Source organism: Mobula birostris, chromosome 2 (genome assembly GCF_030028105.1).
Source record: "Mobula birostris isolate sMobBir1 chromosome 2, sMobBir1.hap1, whole genome shotgun sequence".
Lineage (NCBI taxonomy): Eukaryota > Metazoa > Chordata > Chondrichthyes > Myliobatiformes > Myliobatidae > Mobula > Mobula birostris.
The window spans coordinates 49,830,188-49,853,632 of NC_092371.1; the positions used below are offsets into that span (position 1 = coordinate 49,830,188).

General features: G+C 38.7%; 1 protein-coding gene across 6 annotated transcripts in view; it reads right to left on the reverse strand.

Annotated features, from left to right (window-relative positions):
- LOC140186401 (extracellular sulfatase Sulf-2-like) overlaps window positions 1–23,445 on the reverse strand; it is a 348,168-nt gene that overhangs the window by 11,885 nt on the left and 312,838 nt on the right. For all 6 annotated transcript variants that reach the window (XM_072240682.1, XM_072240639.1, XM_072240655.1 and 3 more), the window contains 6 exons: window positions 15,402–15,618; window positions 14,366–14,462; window positions 11,902–11,996; window positions 10,433–10,498; window positions 3,269–3,441; window positions 2,223–2,365 (listed from right to left, as the gene is read on the reverse strand). In XM_072240682.1, the coding sequence (XP_072096783.1) occupies window positions 2,223–2,365; window positions 3,269–3,441; window positions 10,433–10,498; window positions 11,902–11,996; window positions 14,366–14,462; window positions 15,402–15,618 (791 nt within the window). The remainder of the gene's footprint in view (window positions 1–2,222; window positions 2,366–3,268; window positions 3,442–10,432; window positions 10,499–11,901; window positions 11,997–14,365; window positions 14,463–15,401; window positions 15,619–23,445) is intronic.

Here is a 23,445-nt window from a genome sequence, read left to right on the forward strand (position 1 = left end):
CAGTTGCTTCAAGTAGATGGGGCTTGTCAGCTGTGGTTGGCAGCTCACCTAGGAGAAGGACAATTCTGATCTCAAACCTCTGCTCTTTTGTGGCTACACCCACTCTTGGGGAAGGCTTCAGGAATAAATCCCGAGGAAAAATCCAGAGCTGGAGTCCCTGAGGCAGTCCTACATTGAGTTCAACGCCTACTGGCAGCCCCTGCGATAGTGCTGGTCCCAAAATGTATTGGTCTCTGCTGTTCCTTTGGATTCTTCAGCTGTGTGGAGAGGGGAAGCCTACTACATGGGCAACAGTTTATTCTCCGTATCGTTCTGTCCCAGCTTGCACATCATTTAGACCGCTAGGACGCAGCATCCCCTGTTGACTCCGACCAGCAGAGGGCCTCACTGCAACCTTAGTCAGTTGCATTAGAACAGTCCAGTGAGTGTTTATAATATATAAAGATGCAATCAGTCTGTTTTATGGATAGTTGTTCAAAGCATTTTCAAATCAACTGCTAGTTTAATGCAACTAAATGCCCAACTCTAATTGTTCCAATGCCAGCGGTTAGAAAATTTCTGTGAACACTGCTTTATGCTTGCCTCTCACTCTTTTAGGATCTATGTTCTGAAGGTGGTGTAGCTATGTCGCTCTTTGGTTGTGACTACATGGGAACAGATTGTGCCAAGCAAAATGTCTCAGTTAGCCCAAAACAAAATGTACTTAAGGTATGAAAATAAGACACTCAATATAACAGGTTATTGGCAAAGTCAATATTCTACACTAGCCTTTTCCACTAATATATTCTCCTATAACTTTCTTCTTTCATGCGCCTATCTATCCTTCCTTTGGATGTATTAATGTTACTCCCCTCAGCAGCTCTATGTGGCATCTGCTTCCCAGTCTAAACATTTGCTGAATAAAAAGATTCTCAGGATTTTCCTTTAGATTGTTGATGACTTTCCTGCCCAGCACTGAGTACATTTATAATAAAGCAGCATCCATCATCAACCCCAACCATCCAGGCTTTGCCCCCTTCCCACTATTGCCATCAGGCAGGAGGTACACAAGCATTAGGTCTCACAACACCAGCTTCAGGAACTGCTACTACAACCATCGGGCTCTTGAACCAGGGTGGATAACGTCATTCACTCTGAACTGATTTACTCTGAATCTACAGACTCACTTTCAAGGACTCTTTACAGCTCATGTTTTCAGTATTATCTTTATTTGCATTGTTTGTATTCTTTTGCACATTAGCGTTTGGCAGTAATTGTTTGTTTTTGCATAGTTTCTCATAAATTCTATTTTATTTCTTTTTTCTCTGTTAATCCCTGCAAGAAAATGAATCTCAGGGTAGTACGTATATGGGTAACATTTGATAGTAAGTTAACTTTGAACTTCGAAGTTGAATCTTATTCTCTTGCCTAGTTCTAGTCTCTGTCTCTGCTCTTTCGAGTTCCTGCATATTCCTGAGGAACTCTACCAGACATTCCCTGGATGTCTTTCTGATGAAAAGAGATTCAATCTTCTTGATCATTCTAGAGAGATATAGAAATAGTCCTGGTATCACTCTGGGAAAACATTCCCCAGAATCTTTATATAATTTGTATAATTAAACTGTTCTCATTACTCCAACTGTGGCACAGCCAAGGCTCTATAAAAGTCTAACATTGTTTACTGATCATACCGCAAGACAGGCAATTAGAAACTTGAAAGAAGCACCAGATGGTGTGCATAATTAAGGAGTACATAGAGGGGACAGGATTCAATTAGCAAGGTATTGACATTCAACAGATCCTTCTTCATATAAAAGTCCAGATAATGCTCAATGTTTGCAGCAGCACCATTTGTATTCTGTAGAATGTATTTGAATATGTGTATTAGAACATCTCAAACGTGACTGTGTGATACTGAAAGAATTTTCTGTAATACAGAACCAATGGAACTAGTGTCAATAAATGGAACAATAATAAGAATTGTTTGCAGTTAATAGCAATTACTAATCTGTTCACTTTGCATATCATGAATTTGTAACAATTTTGTTCTGCTGCAGAGCTATATGTATAAACAATTCATACTGGTTTAGTTTGTAATATGTTAGTAAATATCCTACAGTTAAATGGAAATGATAAGAGATGGAAAACCATTTTCTTTCCAGCTTGTATTTATGCAAGAAAATTGTTTTTAAAATATTGCAGAGCTGATCGGCATTCTCCCAGGAACTAGTGAGTAAATTTACCTGGTAAGGGTCTGTGTTGAGATCAAAGTACTCCAGGAAACCAGTCGCAAACTCACAGAACAGGAAGTTATGGGTCTCATTGAATGTCCTCAAGCACCAGTAGGTGTTGTTATTTGCACTGGTACATGCACAGAAAGGTCCCACTAGAAGAGATGTTTGATTTACAAAAAGAAAAATATTGGTGACAGATCAAACCTCTTAATTACTGTTGTTGAATTGTATATTGGACTGTCTAGCTATTATTTACTCACAAACAAAACAGCACTAATTAAACTAAGCACTAATAAATCAAAATTTCTGTTTTCTTGTCCTCCCGCTTAGAAACAAATGATGGGTGACTTGATTTATTTGATTCAGACCAGAGCTGAGCTTCACATCCCATTTTCTTTTCATCACCTAGAATGTTTATTAATGGTTCCACAACATTTTCCATTTCTGAATTCCACAATCATGGAAGTACATTAATATTTTCAATAGAATAGTCGACTTTAATTCCAATTTGCAGGAATACATTCCTCAGGAAATCCAAATGACTAAAAACTCCATGTTGATTTAAGCCATCATCTACCATACTTATAAATGAGTCACATCCTATATTACTCCTCCTAATATTTAGCTGTCAAAATCTTCATAATTCCCTTAACTTACTTAATTTATATAACTCCGTCAAACCCTCTACTTTCTCCTAATCCTCTAGCTTTGCTCTTCTGTTCATTTATCTTCATCAATTCACTACACATAGGGTGACAGAAATGAGTCTCACATTGTGTTCTGTTTTTACCAGCTACAGAAACATCCAGAGTGCATCCATTGTTCATAATTTTGATCCACTTTTACAACTTTCTCACTATAGTTCAACACCTCTTTTCCCTTATCTGTGAAACAGTTATCTCCATATTCTACTTTCAAGATGCAATAAACCAAGAATAAATTATTGCTGTCACTTTTCAAGAATCTTAGTAGACTTCATTATGCAAGTCTGATTTACGTAGGTCAGATTCTACATGTACAATTTTAACTTGCAATCTACTGTATTGTTCTCTTACATGTCCAGAATGGAGGTGACTGCCAGTGCTGGTTGTCATGTGTGAAACAAGTAAGGCCAGGCATACTGCACGTGTCATTGTTTCTCAGTCTCTTCAGCATTTTTCGTAACTTCTTTCTTTTTCTTTCATCCTTAAACATCCAAGCATTCTCACTTCTTTCCTGGCCTCCTTTCCTGTGGTTAACAGCAAAAATTGAGACAAAAGCTTGAAATATTCTCATCACTTTGATGCATTTTCAAATGACCCACCAAATTCATCCCACTTTTTTATTGAATTCATTATATAATGTAACATGTTAGTTAATTGGGTAGCCTGGTCAAATAGACATAAAGTTATGCAACTGCGAGACAGACTCTTCCGTTCACCATTCCAACCTACAACCGATTCTGATCCCATACACCAGCACTTGGAATATATGCCTTGGTGATCCAAGTGCTCATCTAGACACTTCCTAAATGTTCTGAGAATACCTGCCTCTACCAACTCTCTTCAGGCCATGTGTTTCTGATTCCAGTCATGATCTAGGTGAGAGAACTCCTCCTTAGGGTCTTCCCAAACCTCTTGCTTTACTCTAACCCTTGATACATAAACATTTACCCAAAGCCATCTAACTTAGGCACTTCTGCAAGAGGGTAATGTTTCCTACTGCCTACCTCATGTTCATCACTATCTACCTATCAAATTTCCCTCAGCCACTTCTATTCTGAAAATGACAAACCCATCGTAGTTAGTGTCTCCTCATAACTGAAATGTTCCATCACAGGCAACTTTCTAGTAAATCTCCTTGCATTCACTCTAATGCACATAAAAATGTTTAAATAATACTCTGAAATTAATGACACTTTGGATACCATAATTATTGACACGTAGGCCTCTGGATAGAATGATAAATTTGTTACATCTTATTGTACATATAATTTCCTAGTAGCATCAAAGCCTAATTATATTTTATCCAGTTTTAAACAATATCGTTACTTATAAGATAGATAGTTTCATAGACAAGATATGGGAATTACAAAAAATAAATTTATGTGGTGGAATAAGGAATCCAGTGTCCTAAACCCAAATGTTTATGGCTGATTTGTTCCTCTTTTCCCAGAAAACAGTTTAATAAACATTGTTTCCATGCTGTCGGACGCTATATCTCAAAAAACTAACAGAGAGCTATGGCAAGCTTCTGTAATAGGATTTTTAATGGTGTAATTGTACAATTCTAGAAAACATCATCATGATAATACAATCAACCCACACAAAAAATGCTGGTGAATGCAACAGGCCAAGCAGCATCTATAGGAAGAGGTACAGTCAACGTTTTGGGCCAAGACCCTTCGTCAGGACTAACTGTAAGAGATTTGAAAGTAGGAGGGGGAGAGGGAGATCCGAAATGATAGGAGAAGACAGGAGGGGGAGGGATGGAGCCAAGAGCTGGAAAGTTGATTGGCAAAAGGGATGGAGAAGGGAGAGGATCATGGGACGGGAGGCCTATGGAGAAAGAAAGGGGGAGGGGGGGAAGCCCAGAGGATGGGCAAGGAGTTATAGTGAGAGGGACAAAGGGAGACAAAAGAGGGAAAAAAGGGAAAAGAAAAATAATAAATAAATAAATAAGGGATGGGTACAAAGGGGAGGTGGTGCATTAACAGAAATTAGCGAAGTCAATGTTCATGCCATCAGGTTGGAGGCTACCCAGACGGAATATAAGGTGTTGTTCCTCCAACCTGAGTGTGGCTTCATCTTGACAGTAGAGGAGACCGTGGGTAGACATATCAGAATGGGAATCGGACGTGGAGTTAAAATATGTGGCCACTGGGAAATCCTGCTTTCTCTGGTGGACAGAACGTAGGTGTTCAGCGAAACAGTCTCCCATCCTGCGTTGGGTCTCACCAATATATAGAAGGCCGCATCGGGAGCACAGGAACAGGACCTGGTAAATGTAAAGGGAGTGTAAAATATGGAAACCCAGTCGATTCAAAGGAAGTGCTGGAAGCAGAACCAGGAGAGCCTAATGCTTAACCATTGGGATTGGTGTATTATTGTTATGTACTGAGGTACTGAGTGAAAAATTTATCTTGCATATCATTTGTACAGATGATTACAGTGCATTAAGATAGTACAAGATAAAACAATAACATAATGTAGATTAAGATGTAACAGGTGCAGAGAAAGTGACGTGTAGGTAGACAGTAAAGAGCAAGGTTGTTTAAGATCATAGCAAGTTGGACTGTGAAGTCAAGGGTCCATTTTATCATACTTGGAAACCATTCAGTAGTCTTATAGCAGAGGGATAGAAGTTATCCTTGATCTTCTGTCCAATGAGAGAGGGGAAAAGAGAGAACATCCGGGGTGCCTAGGTTCATTGCTTGCATTGCTGAGGCAGCAAGGAGCATGGACAGAGTTAACGGAGGGGAGGCTGGTTTCTGTGATGTGCTGAGCTATATCCACAACCGTCTGTGGTTTCTTCTGGTCAAGGACTCAGCAGTTGCCATACCAAGTAATGACACATCATCTCGATAAAATGCTTTCTATGGTGTATTGATTAAAATTGATAAGAACTGACAGGGATATGCCAAATTTACTTAGCTTCCAGAGGAAGTAGAGGCATTGGTGAGCTTTCTTTGCTATGATCCCAACATGGTTGGACCAGGACAAGCTGTTGCTGATATTCATTCCTAGGAAATCGAAGCTCTCAACCTTCTCAACCTTAGCACCACTGATGAAGGCAGCAGCATGTCCTTCCTAAAGTCAATCTCCTTCCTGTACTTCAACTTATTGTCATCTGAGAGGTGGCTCACTATTGTGGTATCATTTGCAAACTTATAGAAGGAGTTCAAGCAGAATCAGTTCATGCAGTCATGAGTGTACAGGCAGTAGGGGGTTGAGGATGCAACCTTGTGGAATATCAGTCTTTAAAATGAACATGGCAGAGGTGTTGCTGTCTACATTTACTGTAGAATTTTTGATACTTTGGGCAAAACTTCATGTACTCTAAAATGCATTAAGCAGTTAGAAAAATCATTTTTTCTAATTTCTGCTCCACTATTCAATGAAATCATGTCCTATCTTTTTACCTCAGTACCACTTTCCTATACCATCTGTAATGCCTCTGTTCTCCCATAATATCCAAATATTCATCAATTTATTAATTTCTCTCTTGGATTTACTCTGAGCTTCCAGAGCTAATGGAGATATAGTAAATAATCATGAAGACATTAATAATATTTTTCAGGATTTTTATTCTGATCTTTATAGATCTCAATTTCCTGCAGACTCCTCCAAAATGAAGGCTTTTTTACATAAGATTAAATTTCTTTTCATTTTAGTCCTGAATAACACACCCATTATTTGGTGAGTGTGACAACTGGTTCTACCATCCTATCCAAAGAAAATAACATCCCCATCCTGTCAAATCCCATTAAAATTTATAAATCTAAATGATATCAACGCTTCTTTCTTTTTAACTTTTTAACTCTGGTGTGCTTAATCCTTCCTCGTTTAATAATTCCTCATCCCAGGATCAATCTGTTGAATTTTCACTGCAATCAATGTTTGGTATCATTTACACTAACCCTAAACTTTTCAGCCAATCCCACTGCATTAAAATTTAAAACCATAGCATTTATGGCAGTTGGCATATTGAAGATGTATGTAACAGTTTCAGTTACAGTCAACAACACACTCTCAGAAACATGACTATCTCCAGTCCCAGGAGCTGAGGTTACTGTGGTGATCACTCCAATCTGGCTCTTTAAATAGGATTAAGTATACTCAGTGGCTTAGTCTAAATAAATGGTCTAGATTTGCAGTAATATTGTCAGGGTAGTTAGTCCCTGGTTGAAATATATGATTCCAAAGTTGCTAACAAATGATTTGCTGTGCTGTGATCTTCATATAAAATACAATTGCTTATATGATGATTTCCATCAACAACTGTTAGCAGTTTATAATTTATAGTAAAAAGGTCTAAACCAGCAATTTTTAACATAAGAGAACTATGACAGAAAATATCAGAAGTAGTAATGGAATAGCTTATCTGATACTCACTCCCTACAGCAACAGATTGTAGAGTAATCATTTGCCCATGCTCACATGTTAAACATCTATCATTATAGTGTATCCATTTTGAAAGTGAATTTCAGGATCTATGCAAAGCTAATTTATTTGGATACTTAGCACATGTCAACAAGAATGATTTATAATTATGTGTTACATCATATTTTAGTACAAATGTTGAAGCCATTGGTGAAGCCAAATTTGGAGTACTGTGTGCAATTCTGGCCACCTACTTATAGGAAGGATATCGATAATATTGAATAAGTACAGGGAAAACTTGCACAGATGTTGCTGGGTCTTGAGACCCTGAGTTAAAGGGAAAGGCTGAGTAGGTTAGGACTATTTTCCAGAGTGTAAGAGAATGAGGGGAGATTTGATAGAGGTATACAAAATTATGAGGGATGTAGATGGGGTTAATGTAAGCAAGCTTCTTCAGTGAGACAAGAACTGCAGGTGATAGGTTAAGGGTGAAAGGTGAAATATTTAAGGGGAACCTGAGTGGGAACTTTTTCACTCAGAAGGTTCTGCCAGGGTGGAATGAGCTTCCTGCAGAAATTATGGGTGAGGGTTTGATTTCAACATTTAAGAGAAGTTTGTATAAGTACATGGATTGGAGAGTTAGAAGGTCTTTGTTCCAGGTGTGGGCCAATGGGCTAGCCAAAATAATAGTTCAGCATGGACTAGTTGCATCAAAGAGTCTATTTCTGGACTGTAGTGCTCTGTGACTCTAAATGTATTAATTTAAGCACTTATTCTTTTCCTACTTTTCTAAAGAAGGTTGTGAGGAGTGAATCACCCACTGGAGACTTGTTTCAATGTTTCCTTCTAAAACTAACTGGAGCTCCTTTTCCTGCAATCTCTGTAAACTCACAGGGCCTTGTTTCCCATGCTTCCTCCAAACAGACTGGGCCCTGTCTCCTGTACTCCCTTTAACTACGGCTCATTGATTGGAAAATTTATTATATTACTCTGCATCATCTAAAGAAAAGTGAATTAAAATTTGGCTGCAGTATTAAAAGGAGCATTGTCCAGTATCTCAGGAAATCTGACAGCCCAGCACTACCAAAGACCCAAGGAAATTGGACTATCAGAGTTTTACTCTTACACTCTTGTGCTTGGTAGATGACGCTTGGCAGACAGATAACTCGAATGAAGAGTTAATGTTTTTAAAATGTGTTCTTTATATTTAATTGGTTTATATTCTAAGCCAAAGCATAGATTTGAGGGATTAACATGAATTAATTATACTCCTATCAACCTCCACTGACTTACAGCTCAGATTTATTGTTTTTTTAAAAATATTTTGATTGTTTAATTTTTAATAGTTTTGTTTTCAGTTTTTCAGAATGGTTTGACAAAGAGGGGAGATAGGGGTCAGGTTAGGGTTATAGGAATAGGGTTCTGGGGAATTAGAGATCAGGCTGAAATTTAAGTCTTCTCTCCGCATTTGAGGACTAGCAACACAGACATGGGACATCTGTGGTTGAATGATGGATACCAGGCCAGCAGAGAGTGGACAAAGACTTCGCCCCGTCCTTCATTGCCCCAGGTCAGTGAGCTGTTGGCTCTTTCAGTGCAGGCAGGAGGTATGAGTTCTGACAGCCCCTTGGGCTGGCGAATCGGTGAGACTGGAATTTGAGGCTTGGTGCTCAGGTTTCTGCCGACAGCGATTCCAGATTTCGAGGCCTGGTGTCTGGTGATCAGTGGGTCCTGGGATCATTGCTGAGCCTGTGAACCTCTGTGAGTCCACTGGTGAGGTCGAAGCCCAATGTCTGCAAACCAGTGTCTATGTCTGTTGGAGGCTGGAGTAGTGGACCTGTCTTGGGGTTAAAGGACTGTGTATGTGCGTGGATGGAAGTGAAGAACGGGGCTTGATTTTGTTGTGCTTGTTTGTTACTTTTTGTGTTCTATGTTGTTCTACTGAGCTTAGTGGGCATGATATATTGATGCCAGAATGTGTGGTGACACTTGTGAGCTGTCCCAAGCACATCCTTGGAAGTGTTAGTTGTTAATGCAAATGGAACATGCACGTTTCAATGTACATGTGAAAATAAGCTTGGATCTTAAAACATAAAAGTCCTGCTGTTGAAGAACTATCCCAGACATTTCAATGGTTTGGCTCTGAACATCACCATAGCAACAAGATAGTTGAATCCTTAAAACAATATAGCTGAGCATTTCAGTTTATTGTAAATAATTAACTCTATCTAGTCCCAGGATTGATGCAGAAGAAAAAGTTTACTTTACAAATGTCTGGTTGTGACGTTTCTCTATTTTATTTGTGTGCCTCAATGACCCGGAGAGCTATGTTGGCTGAAGTCAGGGCTTTATGCTTCGGCTCTTGGTAGGGTCACCTATGCCAAACAAGTCAAAGGGTGGAGGCCAGACTAAGAGTAGTCCACCAGGTTCAGGGGTTCAGCTCAGGGTTAACAAATCTGACTGGTAAAACAAAATTGTTACAGAAACAGCAATAAAGAGTGCAACGGTATTCCTGAGTCTTCACCCGGGACTTGCATGACTGACAGTAGTGAAAACTAAAAGGAAGCAACTGAACTGGCACCTTCAGAGGTGGAAGACCTTCATTGTTGCCCTAAACACCAGGGGTGTAACAGACAGGAAGTCTATTTTATTGCCTAATTTTAAGCAATGCTTGCTTGAAGCAGAACAGTAGCTAAGGCTTTTGACCCAATTATTCCTGTCAATTGGGAGAGCAAGACTTACATAAGATAGTGTTGATTAGAAGCTCTTTGGTCATGTAAAGTTAGTAAACATGAACATAGACAACTAATTCTATTGGTTTACAATGAATGGTACCTTAAATGAATGTTCTTATAGTGGGATCAATGTGAGGTTACCTTGTTATGATTTTGCACCTATTATCTATCTGCGCTGCACTTTGTAACAGTTGTATTTCATTCTGCATTCAATTATTTTTTTGCTTTACCTTGCCTTCATGCACTGTGTGATGATTTGATTTGTATGAACAACACGCAAGACAACCTTTTCACTGTTCCTCAGGTCCTATTCCAATTCTAATTGTAAATACTGTAGAATGTCACTGGATACTTCAGGCATCTCAGTAATGTTCTTAAAGATTTGAGTAAATAACAAACTTACTTGAAGGGATGATTAGCTCCTTTGTGCTTGAGCTTTCCTTTCATTCCCTTATGCTTAGAGGGAAAACTATAGAACACGAAGAGGATGGGACAAACATAATTTATAGGCAATGTGAGTAAATATTTCACTGGTCATTCACAATTTTCAATATTATCGTCAACTTAATTCCCCACAAAATGCACACCCCAAACTATATGAAGAGATTATGTAAGTGAAGGAAAATGATTTTTAGTGTAACTGCAAAGCTCTAAAGTGTGTTATTTTCATAATCTTTGAAAAAAAATTGATTGTAACACCACTCCCTCACCCCCTTCATCAGTTTAACAAATCTCAGTCTTCATTCAGAAGGTTGTATTTTTTATTATAATTTTACCAGTAAACCTTGCCGAACTCATGATCAGTACTTTTAAGTACATATATTGTTAAGTACACTGTTAGTACACAGATTACTACAGGATTATGTAAACTTCCAATGCTCTTGATTTTTTAATTTAAAAAGTCACCAGCTTCACCAAAAGAATTATGAACATTATACTCTAATTAGAAAAAAAAGCTACAAACATTATCTAGGCCTGAAAATGTACAGAACAATTCCAACAGCTGAAATTCATTACAATAGCCACCACTGGCCTTTGATACTAACAGTGTCTGGAATGTGGGGTGAGGAAAGGTTATCCAATCAGTAAATGTGGGTAAGTTTCTGTGTTATTTGGATGTTTGCAGAAAAGACTGGACTTGGAATAGTGGAAGTGCAGGGAAAGTGGCCAGTTGCCACTATAATCAGCTTCATATTCATTTGGTTAGGCCCCATACTAATCTATTGTAAGATTAGGCCCCATGAGAATCCATCTGAAGATGAGGCACTTTGTTAAAGAACCATATAGGAGAAAAGACTCCCTCCTCCAGCCACATCCTCTTGGACATCAAAGACTAAACTTGTTTTGGCTGAAATAAGCCTTGGCATAATAATATCTGAATTCCCCATAACCAGGTCCGAGTTGATTTAAACCTCTCCTTTTGTAGTCCAGATAGAAATGCACTGGAGATATGCTACTGCATCCAAAGAGATAGATGATAAATTACAGTGGGACAATAATAGGACACTGGTACACAGTTACCATTTTAATGTGGTGAGTTCATTAAAAAAAGGACATATCCTTATAGTGAACAATGAAAAGTTTCATAAGGGTATCAACTTAAGTAACAACCTAAGTTGTTTGTTAGCCATCTTTGGCTGTCATCTTCTTTCTCTTATCTGTAAAATGTCACGTAACACCAATTAAAGATACCCACAAAAATGACACAATAAAAGTTACATGCTGCAATATTTAATGGAAACAAAATTGTCAACCAATTGTTCAAAATGTCTTTTTAACTCAGTGTACTTGGGGCGTCTACATGAAAGTTGGTGTATGCAAAGAAGACTATTCTAGTGACATAATGAAGGAAGCTGCAATTCCAGAACAAACCTCATCCTTGAACAGTCACATTCTTCTGGTCTCTTTTTTTTCAAGTGACCCCTGACCTCTCGTAAGTTCTTTATTTTGGTTTGGAGGGTTTCAATCTAAGGACAGAGGTCAAGGGAGGATTACCTGCTTATATCATTAAACCACCAGAATCAAGTTTTCATGTGGTGCAGATTGTACAAAGTATATTTCTAGCTGTAACATTTAAAATAATATATTGTGTCTTGAATATATTAAAAAACATTTAATAGGTTACTCAGCTAATCAAATCCACACTTTCATATTGACAATGTTGAGACGAGACTGATTGGTATCTTACTTACTTAACAGAGAGGAGAAATAGCTAGAGGTTATTTAATGAAGATATTACTCTGCCAAATTATTCATTGAAGGCCAAAGGTATTAAAGAACAATTCCAAGGCATTATTTTAATAATTAAAATCAGCATCATGCAAACCTGACTGACTAAAATCCACAGATACCTGTGCAATAGCCTCAATAAGGTTATGTTAAGATGGTTCCAAATGGTACTTAATCAATACTCAGTTAATCCTTTTTTTTCACCAAGAATTCATTGGACCCTCTGTTAATATAACTTTAACTGCTGGGTCTTTTCCATGAAGCTACATGGAATTCAATAGCGAAATCTTGAGACTTGATTATTTTAAACTTGCCTTCTGGTTTTAGGTAAAGTTTCCTGTATGATTAGAAGACAAACACTTGGAAGTGTGAAACTTTCTACTGAAATTGTTTACACTATTATCTTGTGAAGTCATGACCTATATTAATTTCAAATTAATTCATTCATTGTTTTGAATAAGAGATAAGTTTCATTTATAGCTTGTGTTGGGAAATGTATGATAATGCATTTTGGTAAAAGGAACAATAGGGCAGACTACCATCTAAACGGGAGAAAATTCAAACATCAGGAGGTGCAAAGGGACTTAGGAATCCTTGTGCAAGACTCCTAGAATGTTAACTTACAGGTTGAGTCTGTGGTAAGGAAGGCAAGTGCAATGTTGGTATTTATTTCAAGGGTAATAGAATAAAAAAACAAGAAAATTATGCTGAAGCTTTATAAGACACTAGTCAGGGTGCTCTTGGAGTATTGTCAACAGTTTTGGGCCCCTTATCTCAGGAAAGGGTGTATTGTCATTGAAGAGAGTCCAGAGGAAGTTCTTGAGGATGATTCTTGTAATAAAGGTGTTAACATTTGAAGAGCATTTGGCAGCTTTGGGCCTGTAGTCTCTGGAATTTAAGAGGAGCTCACTGAAACCTACTGAATGTTGCAAGGACTAGATAAGGTGGATATGGAGAGGATGTTTCCTCTGGTGGGGGTATCCAGAACCAGAGGGCACAGCCTCAAAATTGAGGGACAACTTTTTAGAACAGAAGTAAGGAGGAATGTTTTTTAGCCAAAGAGTGGTGAATCTGTGGAATGCTCTGCCACAGACTGTGGAGGAGGCCAATTCCATGGGTATATTTAAAGAGAAAGTTGATAGATTCCTGATTGGTCAGGGCATCAAGGGATATGGAGAGAAGGCAGGTGTATGGGGTTGTAAACACAAAATAATCTGCAGATGCTGGGGTCAAAGCAACACTCTCAACACGCTGGAGGAACTAAGCAGGTCGGGCAGCATCTGTGGAAATGATCAGTTGACGTTTCGGGCTGGAACCCTTTGTCAGGACTGTAGAGGGAAGGGGCAAAGGCCCTATAAAGAAGGTGGGGGGAGGGTGGGAAGGAGAAGGCTGGTAGGTTCCAGGTGAAAAACCAGTAAGGGGAAAGATAAAGGAGTGGGGGAGGGGAAGCAGGGAGGTGATTGGCAGGAAAGGTGAGGAAAGAATAGGGGAAGACGCAATGGGTAGTAGAAGGAGGCAGAACTGAGGGAGGTGATAGGCAGCTGGGGGAGGGGGCAGGGTGACACAGGGATAGAGGGAGGGAGGGGGAGGGAATTACCAGAAGTTGGAGAATTCTATGTTCATACCAAGGGGCTAGAGACTACCTAGATGGTATATGAGGTGTTGCACCTCCAACCTGAGTTTAGCCTCATCATGGCAGTAGAGGAGGCCATGTATGGACATATCTGAATGGGAGTGGGAAGCAGAGTTGAAGTGGGTGGCTACTGGGAGATCCTGTCTGTTGTGGCGGATGGCGCGGAGGTGAATGGGATCTGGAATCAGCCATGATGAAATGGCAGAGTGGTTTCGATGGGTTGAAAAGCCCAATTCTGCTCCTATGTCTTATGGTCTAGCTTGAGATTAGAATCTGCACTAAGTATGTACAAAATTCAATGCATTGATACAGAAATTTAAAAAAACCATTAGCACAAAAATATTCCAGACTCTACATTATGCATGATAAGAATGATATACTTTCAGAATTGATTCAGGGAACACTGAAATTATTTACATTTTTCATGAGTACATTTCAAAATGAAATGTTACTACTTATTTCTCTATGACTAACCTCATGGTCAATGTGTAGTTTGTGATCCTTCCATGCTTGAAGTGATTTGTATAGATCACCATCACACTGAACAGTGTCATTGGCCAATATGAAGCACCTATGAGAATGACAGAACAGTCCGTGTAATTCTGTTTCTCAGCACATAAGCTATGTATAGTAATATACTGACATTTACGGCAGAAGCTGTATGAAAGTAAGTAGTATTCTTTCACAGTAGGCAATAATCTTTGGTTAGTAACCTGGAAGTCTAGACTATTGGTCTGAAGATGCAAGTTCAAAGCCTCCCACGGCAAATTCAGTAAATGAAACAATTTTTTTTATGATTTACACTCAACATTGTTCTTGATTTTGCAAATTGAGATATCTTTAACACCCTCAGACTTCATAAGGGGAGAAACAACACTGTATCTTTGTGTTTGGGTTAAGTTACGAACTTTTCTCATATGAGAAGAAACTTTCCCCTCATGTTTCCCCTGAACTTGCCTTCCATCCTCCTCCAATCCAATACAAATTTTACAATTCCATGTTCTTTCATCCACCATTCCTCCTTAATCAAAATCATTGCAATTCCTTGCATAGTTCCCGAGAAGAATTTCTGTGGGTCCTTAGTAATGGCATGAGTCCCGTCCTAGGGAGATTAACAATTTATTCCATTTTTAAACAGGAGCCAGATTGTGGAATGTGGATGAAGTTCTGACATTGAACTTCTCTGAGGTGCTAGCCTGTCTGCTGCATTCTTTTACGTCTTTCATCCAACTCCTGGCCTGATTTAAAATGCTTTTAATTCAAAGGCAATTCTTCCGCACACAATTTGAATGCCTCTTAAGAATTCCTGGAAATCAAGATAAGTAACATACACCAAGATAAAATCAGTTGAAGTAGGCTAAGATTTGGCCAACCAATGTGATACCTCTGAATCAGAATAGAAACATATTTTCTTGCATTCCTGGTTGCTGAATAATATGACAAGTAAATGCAAATAAAAGAGATGTTAAATAACTTTACTAAATAAATATTGTTAAATGTGGCAACTTACTTATGTGTAACTTTAATTGAAGAAGGTACAATTAATTCATTGCTATTGCCAGTGCCACTGCTTTCACCCATGTTTTCTTCATCCTCATCTGCTACATCGTGTCGTTTTGGCAAAACAGGATCAAATCCCTCATCTAGATCCAGATCATAAACTTCTCCCTCAAGTTCAATGGCTACGGATCGGACTGACCGATTTCGTATATAGCTTTGCTTAAATTCTGAAAGCAAAAAATAAAAACATTAATGAGACTGGAGCCGGCTGGTGGCGCAGTGACATCAGCGCCGGACTCTGGAGCGAAGGTTCCTGAGTTCGAACCCAGTCGGGCCGCTCCCGGGAAAGTTTTCCATCCGTGCCAGGTTGAGTGTCGAGCTCGCAACTTGGCCTCGTAAAAAAACTGTGCTGTGAGAAGGACGTGGGGGACCCCTCACAGAATCTTTCCTCCAAGACAACCACTTGAAACGTGGTCGCCAAGGCTCTGGCAGAGTATGGCACACACACAAAAAAAAATGAGACTGGACTATGAAGTGCACATCTAAAGCTGTAAGGAACAAACATCACAAGTTACTCGCACAACTGTAGACTGAGGTGAGTGTGGTAGGATTCAAAGACAGCTGTATCTTGAAAAATCTGGCAGTGAAGGTACATGCAGAAAGAATAGTGCTTTACTTTACCTTCTTTAGTGGGACAGAACAAATGTATAGTGAAGATAATTTGTTACTCACAAACACAGAATTGTCCAAAGATTTAAAATCTCAACACACCCTGTGAGATGATATGGAGTAGTCGTGAGAATAGAGGGGCAAAGAGAGAGTGAGAAGTGTAATTTGTTAGTCTAATTATATTTTTTTCAGCTGACTCCCTGTAGTTGCTAACTGTACATAGGACTATAAAATTTGTGATACTAGCTCACCTCTGGAGATCTATCTTTGTACTGTTGGAAATACTAATAGCTAAATGGTATTGGATCAGTTGAAAATATTTAGAAAAAGTCCTGAAGGACTCTTTTATTTATATGCAGTCTTTCATTTCTAATGTAATGGTTACTGACTTCGGGCTAGTTTGCTAATCTTGCTTTTTAAACAATAGCTGCAACTTGTAAGATTACAAACAATTGTAAGGAAACTTCCAACTCTCAGTTGTTTAACTGGTGGTCATAAATGGAAGTCAGTCTTCAACTCTTAAAATATAAATAACGAGCAGTAATCAGCTTGAAGTTAAAACAAATACTGTCTATATGACAGCTCTGCAAACAAGCTTTGTAGATAGTAGATGCTCTGTGCATGAGAAGCATGATTGAGCTCATTGCCCATGGTTTATTATTTCTCTAGATGCAGTATAAAATAATGGGTTATTTAAATGGTTTGCTTCCAGTAGACAAACTGACTCTAAGTTGCTTAGTTCAAAGAAGCTTGCAGGATTAGATGGATAATATCATTTAGTATATCAAAAAAACTGATGTGTTTATAGTTGGGAGGTTTATGCACTCAAAGAAGTTAGCTTTACAAGATTAAATGTGAACAGTGAACATTAAACTTGTGTCTCCAAAATGTGTTTATACCATTTGTGTTAAAAGGGTATTTGAGGAAATATCATATGTGTGTGAAGTCACCCAAGTGGTAGGAAAAGGGTGTAAATATAGAGTGCAGTTCAGGCTTATTAGAATAATATCAAGAAGAAGAAGAATAGGAAGACAAGGTGAGTAGAATCCCGTCATCTGGCTTAGGTTTTAAAGTTCAAAGTAAATTTATTATCAAAGCACACATATGTTGTTATATTCAACCCTGAGATTCATTTTTGAGGGCATATTCAATAGATACATAATAGAATAATAACTATAATAGAATTAATGAACGATTGCACCAACTTGTGAGTTCAATCAGTGTAAAAAGGTAATAAACTATGCAAATACAAAAAGAAAGAAATAATAATAAATAAATAAGCAATAAATATCAAAACATGAAAGTGAGTCCATAGGTTGCGGAAACATTTCAATGACGGGATAAATGAAGTTGAGTGAAGTTTTCCCCTTTGGCTCGAGAGCCTGTTGGTTAAGGGTAATAAGTCTTATCCTCCAAAGATATACCAGTTGGTAGGTTAAATGGTCATTGTAAATTGTCCCATGATTAGGCTGGGATTAAATTGGGGGATTGCTGGGTGGTGTGGCTCAAAGTGCCTATTCTGCACTATATGATAACTAATAAATAAATAAATAAACTGTTCCATGATTAGTTTCTGAAATTTGTGGTGTGAACCCTGAGGCTCCTGTACCTTCTTCCTGATGGCAGCAGTCAGAAGAGAGCAAGGTAGAAGTTTATGCAACAGATGGTTCATTTATCTACATTATTGGTATGTCTTTTTTTTAGTTTATAGGAATTGCACCAGTGTTTTGGAAATCCTTTGTATTTTAGAAATGGTTTGAAATTTGGAAATGTTTTATAAGGTAGAAATCCTCTTTGAGTTATAAATGTATTTGAAGAAAATTGGATTTAAACCCATAACACTAAAAATAAATGAACTGTGTTTTAAACTAGCTGGAAATATATTCTCCTTGGTAGAGAAGGGGACCTGTACTGTGTTGAATACTTCAGTAATATCTGAGTAGTATTGTAAATACACTGTTTGATTAAGCATTATTGGCCTTCATTATTCATTATGGTTATATGTATGAAGCACATGAATGGCATACCTCATTATGCCATCATGTCATATGTAACCGCTGCACTGAACTAAAACAAAATAAACACATCATCCTGTGCTCCTGTGTTTTTCTTTTGAATAGTTTCTTAAGTTACAAAATGTAACAATAGCATTGAATGAATTTTAAAACGAACCCGAGAAAAATACCTGCTTGTTGAAGTGCAACACATTTTTTTCTTCTTCAGAAGGGAGAGAGAGACAATCGATTTAAAAATAAATGGCACATATTTCTTCAGAATGGGGAAGGGAACAGTTGAGTTTAAAAAAAACAGAAACCTGATGAAATTTACGGGTACATAAACAGAGAATTCTGGGTGATAATAATAAATGAAAAAAAACCAGAAATGGCTAGTTACATTGGAAAGATAGACACATTTGATTTGGCAACAGATAACTGGGTGAGGTAATCTGAATGAATTGAGCAGTATTTCAAGCAAATGGAATAGCTGTTAAGAAGTGAGTGCAGTATTGCGGAGTATATGTGGAAGGCCACACAGGTTGCTTAAAAGTTTAATTGTTCCAACCAAACCAGCTAAAGTGAGCTTTGATGATATTGTGAACATGATGCAGGAACATTTAGAATCGAGACCATTGTTGATTGCAGAACGTTTTGGGTTTCGTAAGCAGAATCACAAGGAAGGGGAGTCTATTTCAGCTTATGCAGCGGAATTGAAGAAATTTTCTGGGTATTGTCAGTTCAGTGGTGAGCACTGTGAGATCGTTTGGTTTGTGGAATCTTAAAAGAAAGCATTAAAAATGGTTCCTAACTAAAGCACAACTTGCATTTAAAAGAGTTGTTGAAATTGCTGTATCAATGGAAACAATACCAGAGATGCAAATGAGTTGCAAATAGGAATGGAAGTGAGCATGAACAAAATTGCACCATCTAAGCAAAACCTGCTTGGCTAAACCTTGGTGTTACCTTTGTGGTAGGGGCTCACATACACCACACTAATGCAGGTTTAAAGGCGAAGCTTACAGTAAATGCAAAAAAAAGTAGGGCACATATGAAGAACATTTTGGGCAGCTGAAAATGAATAGACTGCCCAGGGAAGGGAAAAAGATAAAAAGTCAAGTCACAGTTTCAAAAGAAACACTAATCTACATGATGTTGATGAAAAATCTGATAATGTTAAGCGTTACACAGGACTGAGTAGCCTTGAGATTTACAATGTGAAAGCTAGCAGGAGACAAACATTATGGCTTCTACCAGCAGTGAATAGCAAATTAATTAAAATGGAAGTGGACACTGGCTCAGCTGTTTCAGTCATTCTACAAAATGAATTTGAATATCATTTCAAAGATACTGAACTGAAGCCAGCAGATATCTAACTAAGAACTTATAATGGAGAAAAGATAATTTCTGTGGGAATGACATTGGTAACAGTGAAATACAACAATTAACAAGCCATACTGGGTTTATAGGAGTTAAAAACAGAAGGGTCAGCATTGCTAGGCCGTGATTGGTTGAGTCAATTACAACTTGATTTGAATTTGACTGGCGATCCATCCACCATTTTCATCCCACACTCAAATATATCAAGGGTAAAAACTATTAAATGAAAATGCCACACCCAAGTTTTATAAAGTCTGTCCAGTTCCGTATACCATCTGTAATAAAGTAGCCTGCAATCTACTACGTCTGTAGATTGCATGGAAGCTGAAGGAATTCTTTCCAGGACTGAGTGGAGCTGACGGGTAACAACAGTAGCCAAAAATAATGGGTCTGCCAGGATTTGTGATCATTTTAAGGTCACCATCAACCCAGTATTGAAAATAGATCAATACTCTCTGCCCAGTATAGAGGATATTTTTGCAAACCTTTCTGGAGGGAAACACTTTACCAAAAGTGGATTTAGCTGAGGCCTACTTCAGACAGAGGTGGAAGAAGAGTCCAAAGGGTTTCTCACCATAAACACTCACAAAGGGCTTTACCACAATAGTAGAATTATTTATGGAGTAGCATCTGTACTTGCACTCTTGCAGAAAGTTATGGGCCAGGTGCTGCAAGGCTGTTGAGGCACTCAGTGTTACCTGGATGACATCATTGTTACCAGTGAGGATGACGTGCAAGGTCTCCAAATTCTCAAAACAGTGTTAAAAAGATTAGAAGCTTAAGGGCTTCTTTAAATCAAGCATCACTTACTGTGGTGACTCATTTGACACAGAAGAATTACACAAGTGCGCTGAGAAAATTCAAGCAATGATGGATGCCCTGAGGCCAAAGCACATATCACAACTGTGATCCATTTTAGGATTTGTCAATTACTATAACAGATTCCTCCCAAATGTGTCTACTATGCGCCACCAAATTTACAAAATATATATTCTCCCTAATACGAATTGAAAGTCTCCCCCTTCTGGCAGAGATTATCCAAAGGGAAGCGATAAAAGACCCCACACTGTCTCAGGTCTATTTGACAGCCCAAAATGACTGAATGTGCAGCAGAAATTCCAGTTCCTCCATTTTTACCACTGCTGGTTTGAATGTGACCCTGATGGGGGTTTCTTTATGTGGAAATTGAGAGTTGTACCATCCAAGCTGAGAGTTGAAGTGTTGGAGGAGCTAGCTACTTGTCATTCATCTAGGAGCGGTCAAAATGAAAGGTTTGGCTCAAAGCTTTGTCTGGTGGCCTGGGACAGGTCAGCCTATCAAGCAGCGTGCCATGTGCTGCTCGGAATGCCAACACGTTCAGAGAGTAGTACCTCTCTATCCCTGGCAATGGCCTGCATTGCCCTGGCAGGGGACACGTGATTTTGCTGGACCACTCATGGGCACAGATTTTTTGGTAGGAGTGGATGCAGCTACAAAGTGGCCAGAAGCGTTCCTAATAGCTTCCACTACAAGCTCGCAGATTGTTGATGTGTTGAGAAGCCTCTTCTCAAGAGTGGTGTTCCAGGACACTTAGTCAGTGACAATTTACCACAGTTTGTTCTGAACAGTCTCAGTTATTTCTGAAAATGAATGGAATAAGACATATTACATCTGCATCGTTTCACCCAGCTACAAATATCTTGGTAGGAAGTTTTGTCCAGAGTCTAAAGAATGCACTGTGACAATCTTAACATAACACACTACACTGACACTGAAGCAGAAACTCGTCATTTGCCTCCTTGTATATCACAATGCAGCACACTCCACAGCCAACAACTCACTGTTCCTGTTTCGTCCCTTGAACTCTTGCTTAGATCTCCTCAAAACCAATTTAAGAAGGAACATGCAAGATAATCAGTTGAGATGAATTGAGGGCTCCTAAACAGGGAGCTTTGATGTTTCACTCCTGAATAAGCAGTCTTGGCGAGGGACTACTAAAGTCGTCAAAAGTGGGTATTTGGAAAGATTAAGGACAGAACTGGATCACTCTCCTGCACAGTGGAGATTGTATCTGTTGTCATCTGGAGGTGGCGCATCGATCGGATGAGGAGAGCAGGCAATTGTTAGAGAAGAAAGGTGTCCAGAGCTGTCAGAACCACTTCCTGCAGTCGCAGTCCCAGAGTCGACTCCTACAACCACCACAGAGGAGGCACCAGAACCTGACACTGTTTCACAGCCACAAGTCTCACTAGGGTGTAGAGTATTTACTATTTCAGTAATATTTGAAGAATATTGTAAATATATTGTTTGATTAAGCGTTCTTTGTGTGTTTACATTATTTGTTATGGTTTCTATGTACAAAGTACGTGAATGGCAGTAAGTATGACATTATACTACCATGTCGTATGTGAGCACTGCACTAAAGTAAAATGAAGTAGTCATGTTATCCTGGGGTCCCGTGTTTTTCTTTCAATTAGTTTCTTAAGTTACAAAACATAATAGGATGCACCGCTTGAATAATGGGTACAAGCTACTAAAGCTTGCCATGGAGAATAAACAGGAAAGCAAACTAGTCTTTGAAGATTGTGTAGTTACAGTATAATCTCCCTTTAGTGAGAGTGCTCGTGGTTATTTATATCCGATCAGCTTAAGATCTCGTTTGAGTTTAAAACTTTGCAGTCAGCAAATCCTATACCATCACACATTTTACACTTAGCTTATTATGAGCAGAAGGAAGGAACTGCAAAGTTTTGAAAGTTTGACTTGCTATCTAATATGCAAGTCCGATGTAAGTATGAAGTTCTGTTTGGTCAGTCCAGCAGGGACAGAAAAATGCAAACCTTGGTGATCAAAGAGAATGCTTCTATTTCAGCCATGGCAAGTAAGGTTTTATCCTAAAATTAATACCTCTCAGGCACTAAGGTCGTGGAGTTAGAAAATGTGATCTAGCCAGTCCTTGGGACATTAGGTTGTTTGCAGATTGACCTCTGGAATGAATGTGAAAGTACACGAGGCTCAGCTTGCAACAGAGAGTGAGTGAAGGAGAAAGGGAAGGGTATCCTGGTGTCAGCTTTCACATAAGGTACTGTAATCTCTCACTGTTGTGTAATGGAATTTCATCACAGAATTAGGAATTCTTGTCTTGTTATTTATTAACAGTTCCTAGTCAGGACTTTGGCACAGTTGATAGTAATTTAAATACCGGCCCATGATAATACTGATAATATGACTATAGTTAAAAAGATAAAAGTGGAAATCAAAGTGTTGAGAGGGGGTGTGGCTATGGGGGTAGAGAAATGGAGAGGAAGGTGGTGGAGAAATTTCAGAAAGGAATTCCAGAACTTAGAGGCTTGACAGTCACGTGCACCGCTAACAGTTTTAGCTTCCTTTCTCCAGCTATTTTCCTAATTTGGGGTTGACAGGTGAGAAATCAAATAACACTCCCTAAAATTTTCATATGTTTATTTACCGTGTGATCATTTCAGTTTGTCACATGCAGGTGGTAATGACCAGGGAGCTCTTTTTCCTGTGCTGTCCTTCTTGGTCAGGCTGGAGAAGGAGAAATTGACAACCTTTCTTATAGCTGCCAAGGGTCTGAGTTCTGGAGATCCTATCTGAGATCCTTCCACCGTAGTCCCCTCCCTCCCACCTCCTTCCTCTCTCCATTTCTCTCACTTCTCACTTTCCTCTTTTAACATGCTCCCTTCATCGACATTTTAGGTAAAGCCTAAGGCTTTTCTCTCATCACATCAGCTGATTTTGATGGTGCTCCTATCAACCATTTGACTCTATTTTGATATGTTAAAATGATACACTGTACAAGTGTAAGTTATTGTTGTAAAGTGAAAACAAAGGGAATGCAGTGGATATGGGATGAGATTGTGCTTTCTAATGATCGCTGATTCTCCGGTTGACATTAAAACAAAGTGTTCAAATCATAGTAAAGGAATTAGTGGTGATTTCTACAATGCCAAAACCAAGTGAATTTTGGATGGAACCTGGCAGAAGTGATGGAAAAGGACAATATCAGCT